The sequence below is a fragment of the Semicossyphus pulcher genome, unplaced genomic scaffold (genome assembly GCF_022749685.1).
Source record: "Semicossyphus pulcher isolate SPU_LCO1_2020_fin unplaced genomic scaffold, fSemPul1.0.p SCAF_24, whole genome shotgun sequence".
Taxonomy (NCBI): domain Eukaryota; kingdom Metazoa; phylum Chordata; class Actinopteri; order Labriformes; family Labridae; genus Semicossyphus; species Semicossyphus pulcher.
In genome coordinates, this window is record NW_027211698.1 from 9,481,061 (window position 1) to 9,500,876 (window position 19,816).

The following is a 19,816-nucleotide window of genomic DNA, read 5'->3' on the forward strand; positions in this document are numbered from 1 at the left end:
GGACAGCTGAAGAGAGACAGGAAATGAGGGGGAGGACAGAGTAGGGGAAGACGTGCACCAAATGCATCGTCAGACCGGGAGTCGAACCCGCAATCAGTGCGTCGAGGACTGTAGCCTCTGCAGCCTTTGTGAGCTATACTGCAGCCAGGCAGCAGGGGGCGATAGAGAGGGTCTGGCTTCACTTTTAGGGAGCCGTCATGTCATCCATCTTTTTATACAGTCTGTGGCTCAGACGCTTCCCCTGGGATACAAAATAATTGCAGTTACAAAACTCTCCTATAAAAGAAATCAAGGATGATGTCATTGAGCGGCTCCATAAGAGCTGTGAGTTTCCTCCTTTGAATAACAGCGCTAACATTACACGTCACTGAGCCAATTCTGTATCTGGTTTACAAGTCGAGTGACTCAGACTCTTGTGTGAACAAACACTCAGCATGCACCCATGTGGTTACACCTTTCCACCTGTCTTCATGGTGAGCAGCCGGCAAGAGTGTCAGTGAGTCACTTAGTCCCATTTGTAGCGCCACTCTCACCGCGTGCATGCGCGCGCGTGAAGACGCTCTCAGCGGCTTTCTCAGCGAAAACGACAATGAAACTTAATGAGATTGAAAAGGAAGCAGAAAGCTGCAGCCATCAAGAGGAGAGAAACTAAACTCAGACAGACGCTGTGACAAAACAAGAGCAGATAGCTATTTATATCAATGAGGGAGAGAGTGATGGAAGGAAATGAGGAAACAAAAAAAATGTAGCCAGTGAGAAAATGACCCGGGGGGGGGGTGAAAGACTTCTCGAGAGTGGGAAGAGAAGGAAGGAAAGACAGCCGAACAGACAAACTTCTTCACTCACTCAGACAGCTTCTCCCCTCGTGCCACACACCGCGCTTTTCTCACCCACGCCACACACACATTCAGCTACTCGCTCCACATGTGGGTAAAGGCGGATTCCTGTGCCTCATTCAAGTACAGCTGAGAGGCACATGGAAAAGAATTTCCCTGAAAGAAACGCAGCACTTATTTAAATGCTGCTTTCTTCCTTTTTCTGCCTCTGCATTCATCTCAGGTCAGGTCAGGAGATTCCATTTAGTCACTTCAGTTCAAGTCAGGTTGGGTGTATTAGCTTTAATGGAAGAGAGTCTAGTATGAGTCTAGGAATTTAATATATCATAGAAATATAAAAGTCATAAGTTGCGTTAAATACAAGAGTATTTGACACGGATAAAACTTCTTGAAAAATATCTGATATAGAATATAATATATGCTGTTCATGTTATATCAAACAAACTAAACTTACAAAGTACATCACGACGTCAAACAGCAACATGCAAAAAACAATATTGCAATGCTAGCAGCTGTGTAAGCCTGTACTTCAGGGTACTAACACAATGCAAGCTTGTTAACATTTAGCGTGTTTAATGTTTACCATGATAACCAGCTTATTTTAGTCAGTATTTAGTGTGTTGTTCTGCAGGTTTTCATTCTTAAACAAATGATGTGGAACTTTAACATTTGGACCCGATTTTGGAACCTTGTAACATATATTAAATTGGTGGATCAACCATCATTGCAATCACTAGAGCTATGCTGCTAGCTTGGCTAAAATAGGAATAGAACAAGATGGGTTTAAAACATGGCGGTTAGAAATGACCCGATAAATTAAGAGAGAGCAAAATTAGCAAAACTGATGTAAAGGTGCACTTAAGCTAACGTCAGCGTACTCACAAGCTAATAGCGACAATGCAAGCGTGTTTATGTTTAACCAGCTTATTTAAGTGTGTAATATACCAACATTTTCTCTGTATCACTTAACACAAACTACATAGGCTTGAGTGTTGTTAGTTTTGAAGGTATTTGTTCACACAACCATCATCGCCACAACCATAGCTTTGGTAAAACAGGGGAAAAAAACATGGCGGCAGTTACAGGGAGCCAAATAAGCAAAAATCTGATCCAGTTGTGCGATGGAAGTTTGATTTGAGAAGTTGTATCAAAGAGACTGAACTTAAAGAAAGCCCAAGAGCCACCACTTTTGAATCAAAGAGGCTAAAACAGCTCTATATAGTGCTTTAATTTAGCCATATATAAAAGTCTCACCGCTGAGGTAGCCTGTCTAAAGCTATTGATTTAGCCAGGTTAATGCATTACTATAATGTAGGTAGGTATAATAGGTAGGTAATATAAGGTGAACAAACCATATCTGTATGCACCTGTTCAGAAACATATGAAGGACACTCACAACAAAATGTGTATCGTCTGAGTTGGCTGCTTTGACAGAATATTGTGCGGCATAACAAGGTCATTGGGCTTTATTGGAAGGTACAACTGTGTGTTGTCAGCCCAAAAATTTAACTAGGTGCTTTGAAGGTGAAAAATATTACACAGAGTAAGCACGTATAGGGAAAATAAAAGGACCCAGAATTGAGCCTTGAGGCACTCCAAACCGATAATAGTACAAACAGAAGGTGGAAAACAGAATACATTTCAGCTAAAGAGGGCTTTTATTCCTCGATAGATTTCTTTTGAATTGGACATAAAGTTAGAAAAAATACAGACAGGCAGATAATAAAACAATAAAATAACATTAAAGACAAACTTACTCGCAAATGTTTCAGCAGATCTCCTCCCAATGGAAGAAAGATCTATATTTATGAAAATAGATGTACAGGATGGTATTTATCTTTATGTTCGGAAAGTTTAAGTGTAATTCAGAGTTTTAAGTCTTTGCTCTTTGTAGTGCTACAACAGAATTGATCCCCTGACAGCCTCTCTGACACCTCTATCTGTCTCTCCCTTTCCGTCTCCAGTTTTGGAGAGCCTGCCCCCGGCTCGTTACAAGGAAACCATATCAACTCTGTTGGCATGGTTACAACAGTGCGAGGCCAAGCTGGCCATCCCATCCACGGCCGTCACAGAGTATCCTATTATGGAACAGAGGCTGAAGGACGTTCAGGTAAACACACACCTCCACAGTATAGTCTGCAGATGACTGATATATTCCTGGTTTAATATCTGGGGTTTGTGCGTGTTCAGAAGTAATAAAAGTTGAGGTTATGGGCTGTCAGAGCCACATAAATATTTGAAAAATCTTTATGCTTTTGATACGAGATGCGATTAGAATCTGGCTTCCTGCTCACACAGAATGAAGGGGTTGTAAAAGTAATGTACGACCGGCTATTGAGCGTGTCAAACGTACATGTTTACACTTATCCCCATTGAGGTTTGAGGGTTTATATTGTGTGGCAGCTGAATTACAACCTCATTCATAACATGTATCAAAGTGATTGTTTTTGATACTGAAACCAAACAGAATAGGAGCTTTGAGAGTGACTCACACCAGTGCTGTGGTTAGTGGCTCTCTTAATTAGTTGGAGCATTAATCATCAGTTATTGCTCTGAACCACAGACTCTGGAAATAGCTACGAGCCCACTTCTTCCTGTTGCGGTTGCCAACCATCTCTATGATGTTAAGCTAAAGTTAGCTTACGGTAGCATCCACTGGTAAAAAGCCAGCATTTAGGATGTCAATCTTTTTTCTCCATCTGTGATAACAGACACGTCAGGGACACGTTAGGAACACATGGAGATCATTAAAAGACAACTGAGGCTATTTTAGACAGGGTTCCCACGCGTCCTGGAAAACCTGGAAAACCTGGAAAATGATTGACCAATTTTCCAGTCATGGAAAACATATGGAAAATAAGAAAATAAAAGGTCAAATGTCCTGGAAACGGTTACGTTTTCCATGAAAATTATTAATCCTGCCCCTGCCCTGTGAGCGAATGCAAACAGGTTAAAAGTTACGCGCATGCATGTCTGTTGTCACCTTTTTCTGGGCAACATTAGGGCACAGCGCTTCTCTGCTTCTAGCCGGCGCAGCGCCCAACGTGACGCTACCAGCCAATCAAATTTGCATTTCCGCTTAGAGCAGTTTTGCAACCCAGTGCTTCCAATTGACTTGAATAGAATCAGACCCCGTTAAGGACTTAGCGTCTAGAGACAAAACTAGCGACTGTATGTTGAAAAGTGTCGCTAGTATTGGTCCGCGAGTGTGAGGTTTTTCTCTCCCGCGGCCACAGGCTCCTCTCTGTCCTCCGTCGAGTGACAGGCAGAGGAGCCGAGGAGGGTTATAGTGGGCGTGTCGTTCAGAACACTTCCAAAGAATAAGGGGGACAGGGGAATGTATTAGTGTATGACGTGATAACTTGTCTCTGTAGCGGCTGAAAATGTCCTGGAAGAGTCCTGGAAAATAATTTCAGGGAAAGAGTGGGAACCCTGTTTAGAGACTGACCAACAGAGACGTGTCTTCGGTCTTTCAGCCTAGGTCCCGCCCACGAGATTCAGCTAAATCGCAAGCAAGACTTTTGGGTGCGCCGCATTTGGCTCCGATATGCCACTAAAATACAACAGAAGAAAACCAGTCAAATCAAAGGCTAATGTAGCTAGCTTCGGCGTGCTAGTAGCTAGCTTCGGAAGCTACTGACCAGCCTAGTCAGTGGCTGATCCAATGGGTTGCGATGTTAGACGCATGACTTGCCGCTGGCTCATCATTGGCCAGATCAGTAGCTGGCTTCGGCGAGGATATAGCCCCCGTCTGCCTCGCATATGCTTCCAATAATTACACTTTAATTGATACTTTACCGCTCTTATATTTTAATCTTCACCTGCTTTCATCACCCCTCTCTGATTTTAACGCTTCAACTGATTTCAGCACTTAAACTGATACTTTAATCTCTTTCAGTCCCCAAGTGCATCCTCCTCCAACGCAGATGAAGCAACAGTTGACATTGTTTAAAAGCCTTATCTGAAGACTATCTGAGCTTACCAGTTAACTCATCGGGGCTTTGTAGGGTGGGTTAGAGGTGTGTGTAAAGGCGGCTCACGATGTGGTATGAATCACAGGTAATTATGCTGTAATGTGGGTATACTAAAATCCCATCATCCACTTGGAGGCTCCGGTGATTCAGCTGATAGTTGGAATAGCTCTGTATCCCTGTGTACGCTCTTGACACTAACACTGCTGCTCACATCTATTTACAAATTCCCATAAAAAGCCAAAATGGATGTGGCTCTACAATCCTGCGGGGCCGTGTAACACTGTAATCAGTTTTTACTACGAGTAGTAAACTTATATCGCCACCGGCGATGCCAAACTGCCAAAGCAGCACTCTTTTTAAAGGCTGCTCTTTCCGCCGCTCTCCGAGGTAGCAGACAGAGGATAAAGACGGGAGAGAAAACAGATGACATGCCCCATTAAGCAGGAGTCTGATTCATACACACAACCTACTGAGGAAATTGCGTGAATGTGATACACAAGGAGATCCCCAAATCACCGCTGTAAACATAGAGTCCCTGTAGAACGAGTCAGCAAGGCAGAAAGAGAAGAGGTCCTTTTAAAGCAGGTTTGCGTGAGACGGTTAATAGAAACTCAGAGAGGTAATACATGTAATTAAATCCTTTTTAAATGTGACTTTAAAACAGAAAGCATCAATAAATACGCATAGTACATAATTATAGGTTATGGGCAGCCAGGGACGGCTCGAGGCAGAGGCGAAAAAGGCGGTCGCCTAGGGCAACAGGTTTTGAATGTAGCTTCAGGTACAATGTAAGATATAAGCTCCAGATCCTTCACTCTAAAACTTTCTCTCTGCTCTACTTGATGTACATATGTTGTCCGTTCTGTTTTATTAGCTCGCCCTGCTCGTCTAATCCCTCAGCGTTTTGTGTGATGCAGACAGAGGGCAGCATCGTGAAATGGAGGGAATGAGAGACGAGAGATGATGAGAGGTGCAGCACAACATTTGTTTTGTGGGCAATAAAAGTAGGCAATATTTAAAAAAGTATGTTATGCTATTTGAAGCGTGGGACGTCAAATCCCCCCAAAAAAGGCACAGTTAGGCTGGAGATATACTCGCTTTTTAACCTCACGTACACAACAGTCTGCGTCATGAACGTAATTCTTCACACGCTTGTCTGTGCAGCACGCGTGTTACTGGAGGAGACCTCTAGAGGGCACAGCAGAGCACTCAGGCCGTATGCAACTACCGTATGTGCGGGATGTAAACGACAGACATGGCGACACTCGAGGTTACTGTTGTGAACCGCCCCCACTCTGTTTATCCGACATGTTCCTCCGTGCACAGACGCGACAGTCCCGGGCTTTTGCAGGTTTCCACGTCGACTTCTTAAATGCAACTGTCGCAGCTGTTTTGACGGCCATGTTTGTCCCTGCGCAGTGACAACGACACATCGTACAGATGTGGATAATTGTTGACTTCTTTTATCAGCTTGTCTTCAGAACTTTCTGCCATCGTTGTCCCTGCTGCTGTGTCGACCCCGTCACATCCCCCTCTGCCTCCACACTGCCCCTACTGGTCATGTGCACCCCGTGATCATGCACACACAAACGTGGCGTTAAAAGCAAGTACATCTCCGGCCTTACCTGTCTCTCTAAACAGTAATTCTTATCATATGTCCAGGGAGGTTGACAGTAGGAGGCATTGTGTAGCAGTTAGGGGCCTTGACAAAAGATACAAGCTGAGCGCATTTCAATTTCAGTGGAATCGGCCGACTTGGTGACGCCCGACTCGCATCTGCTTAACATGCAGAGAGCGGGCCGGAGCTGGTCTGCTGTCGGCGTGCGTCTGCGTGCGCGTTTGTTTGTCCTCAGCTCTGCAATTATGAGGGGCGGGTGAGCCGAATCCCAGTGGAGCGAATCAGTGTCTCTGTTTATCACAATATCTACCTGCGGGTGCACGCGCTCAGAAAAAAGTGTGTCTGTTAGGTGAACACGAACACACACACACTCGTCTTTTTTAGTGTCAGTTTGAATCTGTCGTCAAACGACTACAAGGTCTTTTGTTCTTTTTTGTTGTTTTAGAAAGGTTGATTTTTATCTTGAACTTAAGTCAAGGTCACACCACAGAGGAACGTGTGTGTGTGCGTGCGTGTGTGTGTGTGTGTGTGTGTGTGTGTGGTGGAACTTGATAATGGTCTCGCAGCATCGCAGGGAGATCAAGCCTTGTAGCCCGAGATTAATTAAAGTCGATTGTAGATAATAATTAGGAATTCTTTCTGCATACTGATAAGCCGTCATTAATTTTGTTTCCCCTCCTGTCGCCAACGGAGACGTCCATGCGTGTGCGTGAGTACACGTGTGTGTGTGAAGATGACTGTATCGCCTCTCTCTCTGCTTACTTTCCTCATCAGAGTAACGAGCGCTCCTGTCAGGTGGGAAGTTTGAATCCTGAAGCCGAGATCAGAAACGGCCCCGATTGGTTCAGATCGCTGACAGCTCGCAGAGACATTTATATCATCATCAGCTGCTGGTAGAAGTTATTAAAGACGTGATTGCAGGATTCAATCACCAACCTTAATTTGGGTGTCATTACATCTTGTGATTAATTTGTGGTTTTGTGATAGAGATGTCGCGGGAAATGAGCGGGGGTGGGCTGCGGAGAGAGTAGAGTGAGGATTGTAATTAACTTCTCAAAGACCAAGACGTTTTTATTGTAGAGAAAAGCCAAAAAATCAGTTTAAATCACAATTAAAGGGCCAGTTTGGCAATTTTCAACCTCAGTCCTATCATGCTATTACGGGGAGCTATCTGCTTCTCCAACGGGCCCTGGAAAACCTCCACCAGACTACGTAAAACGCGTCATCTGACGGAGGCCAGGGAGCTCGCTAAATTACACTTCCTCAATCTAGGACGCCCGCCTCCGATGTCATGTCTCGTTCCAAATCGTCAGGTTTGAAATGTAGACTGCAGACCTGAAGATTTTTTAGACCATCCACCGTTAAATTCTCGTCGTGTTTCGGATTCTGTCCCGCTCTGAGACATTGCCTGCAGCAAAAACGGTACTATTTCACTCCAGCGTCTCTCGCTGGGCCCTTCCTTTCAGAGGGAGGGGAGCAATGCACCCTGGGTGTTGTAGGAATGTAGAATGGGCGAAACCACGAGCTGTTCGTACAACTTTCTCCACAGCTATGGCGCCGATTTCAACAGCCGAGGTAGCATTCACACCTAAAGTCCGTTAGTTTGATCTGAATCAAAGACCAAATTGTTGTGATGCGCGGGGAAACTGCTCTCTGATTGGTCAGAATTTCCACGTGGTAAAACTCCCTGAAGTGACCAAAGCGAGAGAGCACGCTGATCAATCACACTCAACATGATGTTGGAGTTTTTCCTTTTAAACGACATCGCTCCACAGGTCGATCACTTCCATCTCCTTTAGTTTTTCACTGAACAGTTTGAATACCTCCGTGTTCTTGTGCTCGTTTGGTCAGCCCATATTACTATATCCTCCCCCACGTCTGTCCTCTGCTCATTTCGCTGCGTGTCTCTGCACATGTCAGCACCCGTAAACATCCTACAATGCACAGTTTGATGGTTTGTTTCCTGTATTTGGTCCTGCTTTAAGTCCGTTTACCTTCTCACCTGAATCAAACCAAGCCGTGGTTCGTTTGGAAACGGACCGAGACCCGTCTTTTCTAGCGGACCATGGTCTGGTTGTTTGGTCCGCACCAGAGTTTGATTAACACTGAGGGGACAAAGGGTTCGGTTCAGTCAGACTAAAAAAGGCAGGTGTTTATCCGCCCTTAGAGTGGCTTCTTCCAGGGGCGAACTGCTCCTTTAAGAAGCTAAAAACACTGAATGCTTCTGACTTATGCAAGAAAAAAAAGACCCTAAGATGTTAATTGTTTAACAGGATCGCTGCCTTTTAATTTCCTGCCGATTGACAAGTTATATAGATTACTGAAATCACTATCTGCTGAAATTAAAAGGATCAAAATCCAATCATGTCTGCTGTTTCGGTTTGCTGTGAGTGTAGCAGTGCTGCCCCTTTACCTCAGCCTGTTAGAAGATGCTTCCAGTGAAACGTTAGCTGTATAGATATTCAAACAAGTTACATATGTAACTTAGGTTCTATGAATTCTTGATGACCATCAGATGCTGTATTTAACAGTAAAACAGAGCAATCAGTGAAAGTCCGTTGGAAAGACAGAGGAACTTGAATTGACTGTCTTTACTTAACTATAAAAAATATTTTTTAAACATATATTTCAATCTTTTTTTAGAGGCCATTTGTAACAGTTAGAAAGTGAGAATTGATGACATTGTCCTGTCGATGTGGGCCCAAGATTTTAAAGTAACGGCGCTCACTTCTCTCAGACTGGTGAAACTGGTTCGACTCTGGATAAAATCATTTGACAGAAGGACGGAGGAAATAACCTCAACTCTGATCAAAAAGAGCCCCTAATGCCTCCCTGCTCGGGATTCACTGTTGCAGCAGAGGGATTGTGGGTAATCCACGGTAACTGACGGATGTCCTGTCCGGGGGCCGTGCTTGAACTAAGCTAAGCTAAGCCTCTGAGCTACCTGGGTGTGAACGAGGCTTTCTTCTCCCCCCACCTAAAGTTCAGCAGGGACTCTCTCACCTCCCCGCTTGTGATTCATCCTGTGCAGCCGAATCAAACGGCGCGAGGAGCAGTCATAACCTCACCAGCTCGATACTGCGTTAAACAACACAATGAACCACACGTCTCTTTCCCTCTCTCCGCCCTGCAGGCCCTCCAGGTGGCTCTGGATGAACATCAGGGAGAGGTGGACTACCTGACCTCGACTGTGGAGCAGGTCTTCCAGAAAGCCCCGCCAGACATCAGCCAGAAGTAAGACGTGAGAATTATTAAGTTAAAGCAAAACAATGAGACAAGAAGGTGGTTTGATGGCGATCCCAGCATGTGGTTCCAAACTGGTACCGGGAATCAACTGGGAACTGGGAATCATTGCAATGAATGCACAGAAAGTGGTCTAAACAGGAAGTCTGCAGTGCTACTGCATCACTGATCCATAGGCGCGCAGCCAGAATTTAGAACAGGAAGTGTTCTGGTTTCCCTTTGTAGCACGTTTGTAGTCTGAGTAGTTCTGACCAATCACGTGTCAGCAGGCTGTGACATGTAGTCCGTGTGGAGAGCAACGTAATGCATCCCAGCTCCTATTAGCGCCATCTGACGACGATTTCCCTTCCTGTTAATCTCTATAAACCGACATCTGCACGCTAACAGCTAACAAGCTGTTCTAGATCTAAAATTCAACTTGAGACAAATTTGCTTGACACTGTGTCAGGGAAGGCGTTCAGTGCTTAGACTCAATCTCGGATCGGCTATAGTCTGAAGACGCTGCAGCCTCTGGGGACAGCGGTGAACATGCCGAGGTGTGTAGCCAGCGGTTAGCAACAAACGACTTCCAGTGCACTTACAGAAAAAGAACCCGTTTTTCTTGTGATTTACTTTAATTAACGGGTCTAAAATTTGCAGAAATTTCAACATCATGATCACATTAGTAAAAAGTCCAAATGAAGCTTTGTCAGGTCTGTCCTCGAGAGGAGAAAACTACGTTTAAAACGCTCGTTTGTTGAACGGAGGTTGGATCGATCGTTTCTGATGCATTCGAGGAAGTCGGGAAATCTGAACGCTGAAGGGCTTCGGTGACACAGCGTCAAAGGAATTTAACTCAAGTTGAATTTTTGATGTAGAGGGGATTGTTAGCTGTTAGCGTTCAGATGTCGAAGCGAAATTGTCGTCAGATAGCCGCTGATGGAGCCGGGACGTCATTACGGTGGATTACGTTCCGCCTGCTTTTGCTCTCCTCACGGACTGTTTTTCCGACACAACTCGAGGGTCGAATTTCGTTTCACTTTTGATCTAAACACGCGGTCGCTTCTCAACTTGTTAACTGGACTGTAAACAAAGTGGCTGCGCATCTTGTGTCGAAGTCATGTATCGCTAACCGCTAGCTAAACCGGAATGTTCCCCGTTATCCCCGTTAAGGAATCATGTGATGTCACGTATTGAGTTCCTGTGATTTGTTGAAGGTATCGCGCTGAGATGGACGCCATCATGGCTCGTTGGAGACGAATCGGCACCACCCTGACAGACAACGCTCAGAGAATCCAGGAGCTCATGGCCAAGCTGCTGCAGTTTGAGGTGAGACTCAACACTATATGTCTATTTGAGCGTCAAAGTAATAAAAGATTTTACTTTCAACACCTGCTCTCGTCTCTCTGCCAGAATGATGTGAAGACTTTAAAGAAGTGGATGGCAGACGTGGACGTGTTCCTGAACGAGGAGTGGCCGGCGCTGGGAGACTCTGAAGCGCTGGAGAAACAGCTGGAGCAGTGCACGGTGAGGAAAGCACACACCCTGAGTGTTTACACTGAGGGTGCGTTATGTCTTTGTATTTACATCCATCCTGCTCTCTGATTGGCCAGGCTCTGGTGAACGACATCCACACCATCCAGCCCAGCGTCAACGGCATCAACGAAGTGGGCCTGTACCTGAAGAAAGAGGCCGAGCCGCCGTTTGCCGTCTACATCCAGAAGGAGCTGGACGAGCTCAACGGCCAATGGGAGATGGTCTGCAAACAGGTGCGTAACCTTCATTCCTCCATGAGTCTGCGTAACGCTTGGTGCCGTTGGTTTACGTCCGACTCTCCTCCGTCCAGGCCTACGCCAAGAAGTCGGCTCTGAAAGGCGGCCTGGATAAAACCATGGCTCTGAGGAAGGAGATGCAGGAGATGCAGGAGTGGATCAACCAGGCCGAGGAAGACTACCTGGAGAGAGACTTCACGTACAAGACGCCTGAAGAGCTGCGCAAGGCCGTGGAGGAGCTCAAGGTGAGTGTAGAGCAGGCGTGTGTGCGATCTGTTAACATGGAGGAGGCGGGCTTTATGAGCTGTACTGCAGCCAGGCAGCAGGGGGCGATAGAGAGGGTTTGGCTTCAGAGATAAATAGAAACCTGTGCTTGTCTTTCCTCCTGAATATGAAGCCTTGTGGAGCTCTGTTCGGTTTCCCTCACATCTGGATGATCACGATCTCAGCCCTCTCTGTATTCATGACCCAGTCTGTGCAGCCGCTGCAGATGTTCTTCCTCTTTTCTCCGTCACCGGTTTTGATCCCGGTTAATTCCAGGTCGATAACGCCCCCGTCTGCCCGCCCGACTCTCCTTTCATTGTCGGAGTTTAACTGAATGCGCTCTCTTCCCTTTCATTCGTCTTTATCTTCTTTCCTCGCTCGCAGCTTTGTGTGTCTTCTTCTTCAAACCAGCCCTCCACTCTCATCCTCAATTTTCTATCAAACCCGCATCGATCCCCCTTCTCACCGCTGCACTTTTCATAACTTTAATGTGATGTGTTTGTGATGTAAATTTATGGCATCATTTGCTCTCCGTATAAACCCAAAAGCCTTGGCAGCACCTCTCCCCTCCTCCCCGTGGAGAAAAGTTTACTCGAGAGTCAAGTTGAAAATTAAAAATTGATTTCACTCTGCTTGCTCTTGCTAATCCCCCTCCTACTCTTCCTCCCTCCTTTCACCTCCTCTTCCTCTCCTCCACTCTTCCTCTTTCTGCTCCCAGCTTAAAGGGAACTCCATTCAGGAAGCGGTTCACTCGTTTATTCTCCTAATCCCTCCCTCCCTCCCTCTGTCGTTTGGGAAAGTATTAGCTACACTCCTTCATTCATTGATTCGCTGGCTTACTTGTTCGCTCCGTCTCTCTGTCTCTTCACACTCGGTGGCTTTGTCAACAGAAGATACATTGATTCATTTGTTCGGGCATCCATCCCTCCATCCATTAAGCCCCCTCTCTCTCTCTCTCTCTCTCCCTCTCTCCCTTCCTTCTCTCCCTGCTCTTTATCGTTCACCGTCTTTTCTCTCGCTGTTCTGACGACTTACATTTATTGATATGTCAAGGCCTGTTGATGCACAGAAAGTAGATCCACTGCACTTGAAGACCTTAACGCACAGTTTGTATTGACAACTGTTTTCAGCTGTTCTTCGGCATCAACATATAAACGGCATGGAACAGGCATGTCATACACCAACAGGGTCTTCATTCAATCCACACAATCACACCCCTTCTCCTTTTCCAAATTACTTCCACTCTGTGATACCTGTGGAGTAGCTGCTAGTTAGTAACAAACTAACTAGTAGTAACTTAGCATCTTGTGTCGACATGAATATATTTGGCCATATCAGAGCTGAAAATAACACCCTGTTGCTCGCTTACAAAACAGCAACAAAGAACAGCAACCTGAACGCCCTCATCCAGGTCTGCACTCCCCCCCGCCCACGACGCTCTGCCAGCAGTGGCGGCTGGCCAATAGAGGGCGCTAGGGCGCCGCCCTCCTTAGTGGAGAGTGTGTTTTTATTTTTATTTATTTTATTTTAAAAAACTAATATTAACAAAATTACTTATTTAAATATATAATATATATATTTATATATACAAAAAAATATACATTAATTAATGTTCATTGGAAATGTGGGAAACAAGCATTAGCCTAGAGAGTCTAGCAGAGATGAGTAGCCAATCAGGGACTGTTGCTTATTCACCTGTGTCTGATCGCACTTGAAGCTGTTGTGTTGGCTCTTCCTGACTTCGTTCCCTCACTGTCTTGGTCGTTGCTTGTGTTGCACTGACTCTCAGATGTACGTCACTTTGGACAAGCTTTACATTTGTTGTTTAGCACACTTCACTTCCTAGTAATCCGAGCAGAGTCGAGCTTCACAGAGCTGCTTGCGTGGATGTAGTTCGAGCCTCACATCATTACCATTAAACTGACCGCTGGACAAACTGTGTTCTGGAGCGGCTACACAGAAACAGCCGTAAGCTAGCGCTCTGTAGAAATGTTTGTTTGTATGAGTCAGCTGAACTCCTTTCTCCTCTCGTCCCTGCATGTTTATGAGGCAGTCTCAGAAGCCCAGGATAATTGACGCTCCTTCACTCGAGTTGAAGTATTTTCAACAGGCGTCTTCGAGGCAGTTCTTTCTGCCCGGGGCAAATTTAATCGCAGCTTTCCGTTTACATAGTTTGCTGCTTCTTAACTTTGTTTAACGCGACAAACATCACTCTTTAACATCTCTCCTTCTCCATCAGAGGGCGCAGGAGGAAGTCCACTCCAAGGAGCTAAAGGTCAAACTCCTGACTGACAGCGTCAACAGCTTCATCGCCAAGGCGCCGCCGACCGCCCATGATGCCCTGCGCTCCGAACTGGACGTGCTGACGGCCAACTACCAGCGCCTGTGCAGCCGGCTGGATGGGAAGTGTAAAACTCTGGAGGTACAAACTTTCTCTTCACTAAAGCCGAGGCTGCTGCACTCGCATACATCAGCTCTGGAGGGCACTTCTTTGCTGTGTGTGTGGGTAAAGATGAGTGTGTGAGAGGCTGTGTATTATAGATGAGCTGAGGTGAAGCGAGGTTAGCCGAGCAGAAGCGTTTCAGGCTCTTTTTTCGCACGTTAGATGTTCACTCGTTAGATTGTTTGCTCTATAAGAACAAGTTAATGAAGACTGATTCCTGTAGAGCAGCGAAGTTCAGGGTCCCAAATCTGCTTTGAGCTCGTCTCATGAAAAGCTGCTGAGCTTCCTGTCCGTGTGTAACGATCTGTGCAGCAACTTCTAGGACAATAAAACGTGTTATTTACTTCAGAGAAGCTGAAGCCACGACTGCAAATATTGTGAGACTAAACTTGTTAAAATAAACTTTACAGGAGAGAGAGAGAAACTGACTCTCCTGAAGAGAAAAATCAACTGACAGCGCTGTCGGCTCGGGACTCACCCTGAGAGAGGCTGCAGGGTTCCAAATGTTTTCACTGGATGAATCTGAGTTACGTTTCAGGCTCATTCAGCAGTAAATCACGTCACTGTGTCAATCGCTGTCCAATCAAAATCAAGCAGGGGCGGGACTTCAACTCAACTTTGTCAACAACAATGGCCGAGGAGAAGCTAATCCTCTCGTTTTTTCGAGGGTACACTTTCCAGGTGTAGAGCTGCTGCTAACGCCAGGACATGTTTTCTTTGTAAGATTTCCATGAACAAAAGCAAACATTAAGCATACAGAGCGGTTTAAAACACTCCCGAAGGACCGCCAGATAACTTTCGTAACCTAGCAACAGGTAGCGCCGGTGAGAAGCGCTCTGAAATTGAGGCTGTGGGCACTGCCAGCGCAAAAAGCACAATAGTCGACACACAGGCTCATTAGAGGACAACGTCACTTGGACTTTTCACTCTGTGTATCACTCCGCCTCAGCCACATAAATAACATTACAATCAATCAACTACAATTAAGCAGACTCAGCTGATCCGTGGTGACATGTAGACACACGCTGTGTCCTTACCAGGGGCTGCAGCCTTCGGAGGCCGTATTTGAACGCTGATTGTTTCACAGCAGCACGTCGAAGGTTGTCCCAATTCGAAGGCTCCTTCAGATGCAGCCGACAAATGCATCCTCCATTTCCCGGGCCGCGAAGGATCCGTCGGGTGCATCCTTAGCGGCCCACCGTATCCCAAGATGCATTGCGCGGCAATTCAAACGAAGTGGCGGACTTTTAAACGGCCGAGGAATACATTAAAATTAAAATGTAAACGTTTTTGGTTTCAACTCAGTCGAACAGCTAGAGTTACACACGTTCAAGAAAACGAAAGGGCCCTTGAAACAAATTATTTTTAAATTAATTGGCTTATGCGACGTTAGTTATGCTAGCTAGTTAGCCCGCTAGCTACCTGTTGCTAGGCGTCAGGAGCCACATTTGGGGACGCAAGGGTTAATCAGACCGTCTCATTTCAGTTCGGCTCTAACGGTCTACGCAGGCTTTGAATGGAGCATCCTGCGTGGACCGCCTCCTTCGAAGGCTGCAGCCCCTGGATTGTGACAGTTACAGAGTGCAGGCGGAATGTTTGGGTTGCTTGGCAACGACAGTCCAGTTTCAGTTAAGTTGCGGAAGTAGTCGAGTTAGAGGAGCAAAGATTAATCTGTTGTTGATTGTTACTGTTTACAACAATTGCTTGTTGAACTGTTGTATAAAATCACACTGGAGGTCGTGCTGTTATCCTGAATATCAGCACGGCTGTGATTTGCTTGTAGGGACTTGGCAACCCGCCTGCCTTAATAGAGGGTGTTATAAGTAGTTTGCTTGGACACTTGATTTCATCTCATCTACAGTCTGCTTTCAGCCTCATTAAAAGGGCTCAGTCGAGTGTAATACAACTTTCTTCTCCGGCCATTCAGTCCGTAATAGAGGTGGAGAGATCTGTGTGTTCTCCTCCAGCATCTCACACACACACACAAACTGCAGCTTTTGTGCCCTCTGTGATGTTTATTGACCAGCGTCTGAGCTGAAACGCTGTCTGACATTCAGACTCGGCCCTGTGTGCAGAAGGAGCAGATATAGCCTTAACTTCACTTTTTTATCGAGGAGTTATTTTCGCCTCGTCGGGACATATTTGGGCAGCAACAGGGAAAGAAAGGGAAGCAGCGTTTGGCATTTTGAAAAGTTGTTTTTGCAAAATGCTCTACGCTATAAACGACATGCTGCAGCCAATTTATTGCCTCCTGATGCATCTGTGCGTACATGTGTGTGTTTTTGCAGGAGGTGTGGGCGTGCTGGTGCGAGCTGCTCTCCTACCTGGAGCAGGAGAACGCCTTCCTGGACCAGCTGGAGCAGAAACTGGACGAGACGGACAGCCTGCAAGGAGGAGCGGAGGAGCTGCAGGAGGCGCTGGATGTGAGTATTTTGTCCTCTCTAGATAGTTAGGAGTTGGCAGACTGTTATTGTGTGCAGAAAGATCAGGTTTCTGCACATGCTCAGTTTAGCTTTCTTGGCAGCTCAATGGACGCCGTGTCCAGCTTGAGCTGATCTGAACACCTGCTGGAGACCGCAGAGGAAGCTGTGTACAAAAACCCAGACTGACTGGAGTTAAGTCTCCTCTTGTGTCCGGGTTCCGCTTTCAGATATCAGCCGTCTGTGACTGTTTACCGATCGTACTGGAGCTGTGTTGAGTCACCGAAACCTGTCCTGCTGCTTCACGTAAAAACCTTTCCACAGCCAAGATTAGAGGAGGCTTTTATTGTGAAGGGAAATGTAATGATTAGCTGTGTCCCAATCCAGGCGCTGCATCCTTCAGAGGACGTATTTGAAGGCTGATTGGGTCACAGAGGCACGTGTCCCATTTCAAAGACTCCTTCGGGTGCGGCCAACAAATGTGTCCTCCTTTTCCCGGGCCACGGAGGATGCACTCGATGGATCCTTTGTGGCCCGAGAAAAAAACGTACATTTGGTTTCAACTGAATGGAAAAGCTAGCGGTACAAGGTTAAGTTACGTGACGTTAGTTATGCTAGCTAGTTAGCCTGCTAGCTACCTGTTGCTAGGCGACAGGAGCCACCTTTGCTGACGCAAGGTTTTGGATCAAACTACACACAAGGATATGCACATTAAAATGTAAACCCTTACAGTGAGTGACAAACCCACACGGAAAACTAACGGCGGGATCAGCTGGTGACGCAAACAGGAAGTCCTCCTTTGAAGGCTGCAGCCCCTGAACGGAGCCACTTTTGTAACAAGACGTTTCAAAACATTTTTACATTTACCCTGAGAGACACAGTGATACCAGACGTGATTGACTTACGCTGTCAAAATAAAATATCAGTGATTATAAAAAGGAGAATAAAAAATGGCACCAAATGAGTCGGAGAATTGCAAAAAATGGGGGAAATTACAGCCAAGGAAAGAAGTTATTTTAGGTTTGATTTTAGAGGAGTGGAGACGGATTATCCAGAGGATCTGATGAAGGAAATAATCACTTTATTTATGCAGCACCTTTAAAAACAGATGTTTCCCAGGGGCTTTGACAGGCGAAGCAAAGGCAGGAACGATCGGTCGGGAAGATCGCGGATTACAGATCATTGAACAGAGAGAAGTCTACAAAAGAGAAGAACAAAATGTCAACAAGAATAAATGCAAATAAAAGTGATAAAACGCCTCGAGCGGCAGTTAAAGCAATCATCAGAGGGAAGAAAAACAGATATTTGGCAGTAAGACGAATAAAAGATGCATAAATAAGGCGTTCTCTGAGGATGCTGATGTCATGCATGAAAGGCCTCACACACATAAGAAAATTAGAGACGTCACGAGGAAGTAGAGGGAAGGCTTAAACCTCATTAGATGTTCCATGCAGGGACTTGTTGTGATTAAGCCACACAGAAAGCTTTAAGCCTCCACAGCAGCATACAGTCTGTTTATGTTGGTTTAGGATGACACAAAAAAAGTGCCCACTTATCTGAGTTTCACTACGTGGACGCTCCGCCGACGCAGCCGCACGGACCTTTCCAGAATGTGCGAAAAGCCGCTGAGCACCGAGCTAAGACAAACGAGGGCTAATTGACCCCTTTTAGCCTTTACGTGTCATCACTTAGCGCACTAATGCTGCATAATTTTCAATTTGCGTCTCCCACTTCAAAATGAGTCAGTTTGTTTGCCCCAAAAAAAAAAAGAAACCACCACGAGGCGTGTTTTGAAGCTGGAACGTGTCGTGTGTGTTTTGCGGACAGGGTCTTGAGGTTCTCCTGCGGCACCCAGAGGACAACAGGAACCAGATCCGGGAGCTGGCGCAGACGCTGATGGACGGAGGCGTCCTGGATGAGCTGATACAGCAGAAGCTGGACGCCTTCAACACGAGATGGGATGAGCTGATGGCGAGGGTAAGACACCTCCACACTCCCTTTAAAATCAGGATATCTGAGCCCTGTGATTGACGACGATTTTTAGCACCTTTCTGCTGCTTGCATTTCTTTACATATACATGATTACAACAGTCTGACAAGTCAAACGCAGTGTTGGTCAAACTGTATTCGCTTGTATAATCTCAGTTTTGTCCTCTAAACGTCAGCTTAATTGTAGGATGGTAACAGAAAAGCGCTACATGTGAGAGACATGTCAGTTTCAGGGTCGCCATGGCAGCAAGCTACCCCAGACGTCCCTCTCCTCAGCAACACTTTCCAGCTCGTCCTGGAGGATCCCGAGGCGTTCCCAGGCCAGACGGGATAAACAGTATAATCCCTCTAGCGAGCTCTGGGTCTGCCCCCGGGGTTTCCTTTCAGATGGAACGTGCCCGGAAAACCTCGCCCAGGAGGCATACTAATGAGATGCCTGAACCACCTCAACTGGCTCCTTTCAATGCGAAGGAGTGGCGGCTCTACTCCGAGCTCCCTCTGAGCTCCTTATCATATCTCTAATGCTGCGTTCACATCGATTCAGGCAGACGGACAACACCTATTGCAAAAAAGCATCAGGCTGAGCCCAGCCAGCCTGCGGGGGTAACTCATTTAGACAGTAGCTCAGGGGGGTAGACGGTAGCTCGGTCTGTAGGGACTTGGCTTGGGATCACCGGTTCAAGTCCAGGTATGGACAAAGTGTGGGATTGCGCTGGTGGCTGGAGAGGAGCCAGCTCCTTTCCTGGGCTCCGACGAGGCGTCCCTGAGCAAGGCACCGAATCCCCCACCGCTCAGGGCGCATGTCCATGTGCAGCCACCTCACTCTGACAACTCTCCATTAGTGCATGTCCATGGAGTTCTGCTTTTGCCTGTGTGTATTACAGGCCTGTGTGTGGAGCATGATGAATTTCCCCTCTGGAATGATAAAATTTCGCTTTTTTCTTCTTCTATTTCTTCTTCTACTTGTATTTCTACTACATCTTCTTCTTCTTCTTCTTCTACTTCTACTTCTACTTCTACTACAACTTCCTCTACTACTACTTTTTCTTCTTCTTCTACTTCTTCTACTACTTGTACTTCTACTACGTGTACTTGTACTTATTCTTCTCCTACTACTACTACTACTACTTCTTCTACTACTACTACTACTACTTCTTCTTCTACTACTACTACTACTACTACTTGTACTTCTACTACTACTACTTCTTCTTCTACTACTTGTACTTCTACTACTACTTCTTCTTTTTCTACTACTTGTACTTCTACTACTTCTTCTAC

At 46.0% G+C, this 19,816-nt stretch overlaps 1 protein-coding gene across 4 annotated transcripts in view; it reads left to right on the forward strand.

Annotated features, from left to right (window-relative positions):
* Positions 1-19,816, forward strand: part of dmd (dystrophin) — a 195,945-nt gene that overhangs the window by 62,523 nt on the left and 113,606 nt on the right. For all 4 annotated transcript variants that reach the window (XM_069675656.1, XM_069675655.1, XM_069675657.1 and 1 more), the window contains exons 20-28: positions 2,801-2,946; positions 9,562-9,662; positions 10,868-10,979; positions 11,064-11,177; positions 11,264-11,419; positions 11,497-11,667; positions 13,926-14,108; positions 16,418-16,552; positions 18,377-18,526. In XM_069675656.1, the coding sequence (XP_069531757.1) occupies positions 2,801-2,946; positions 9,562-9,662; positions 10,868-10,979; positions 11,064-11,177; positions 11,264-11,419; positions 11,497-11,667; positions 13,926-14,108; positions 16,418-16,552; positions 18,377-18,526 (1,268 nt within the window). The remainder of the gene's footprint in view (positions 1-2,800; positions 2,947-9,561; positions 9,663-10,867; positions 10,980-11,063; positions 11,178-11,263; positions 11,420-11,496; positions 11,668-13,925; positions 14,109-16,417; positions 16,553-18,376; positions 18,527-19,816) is intronic.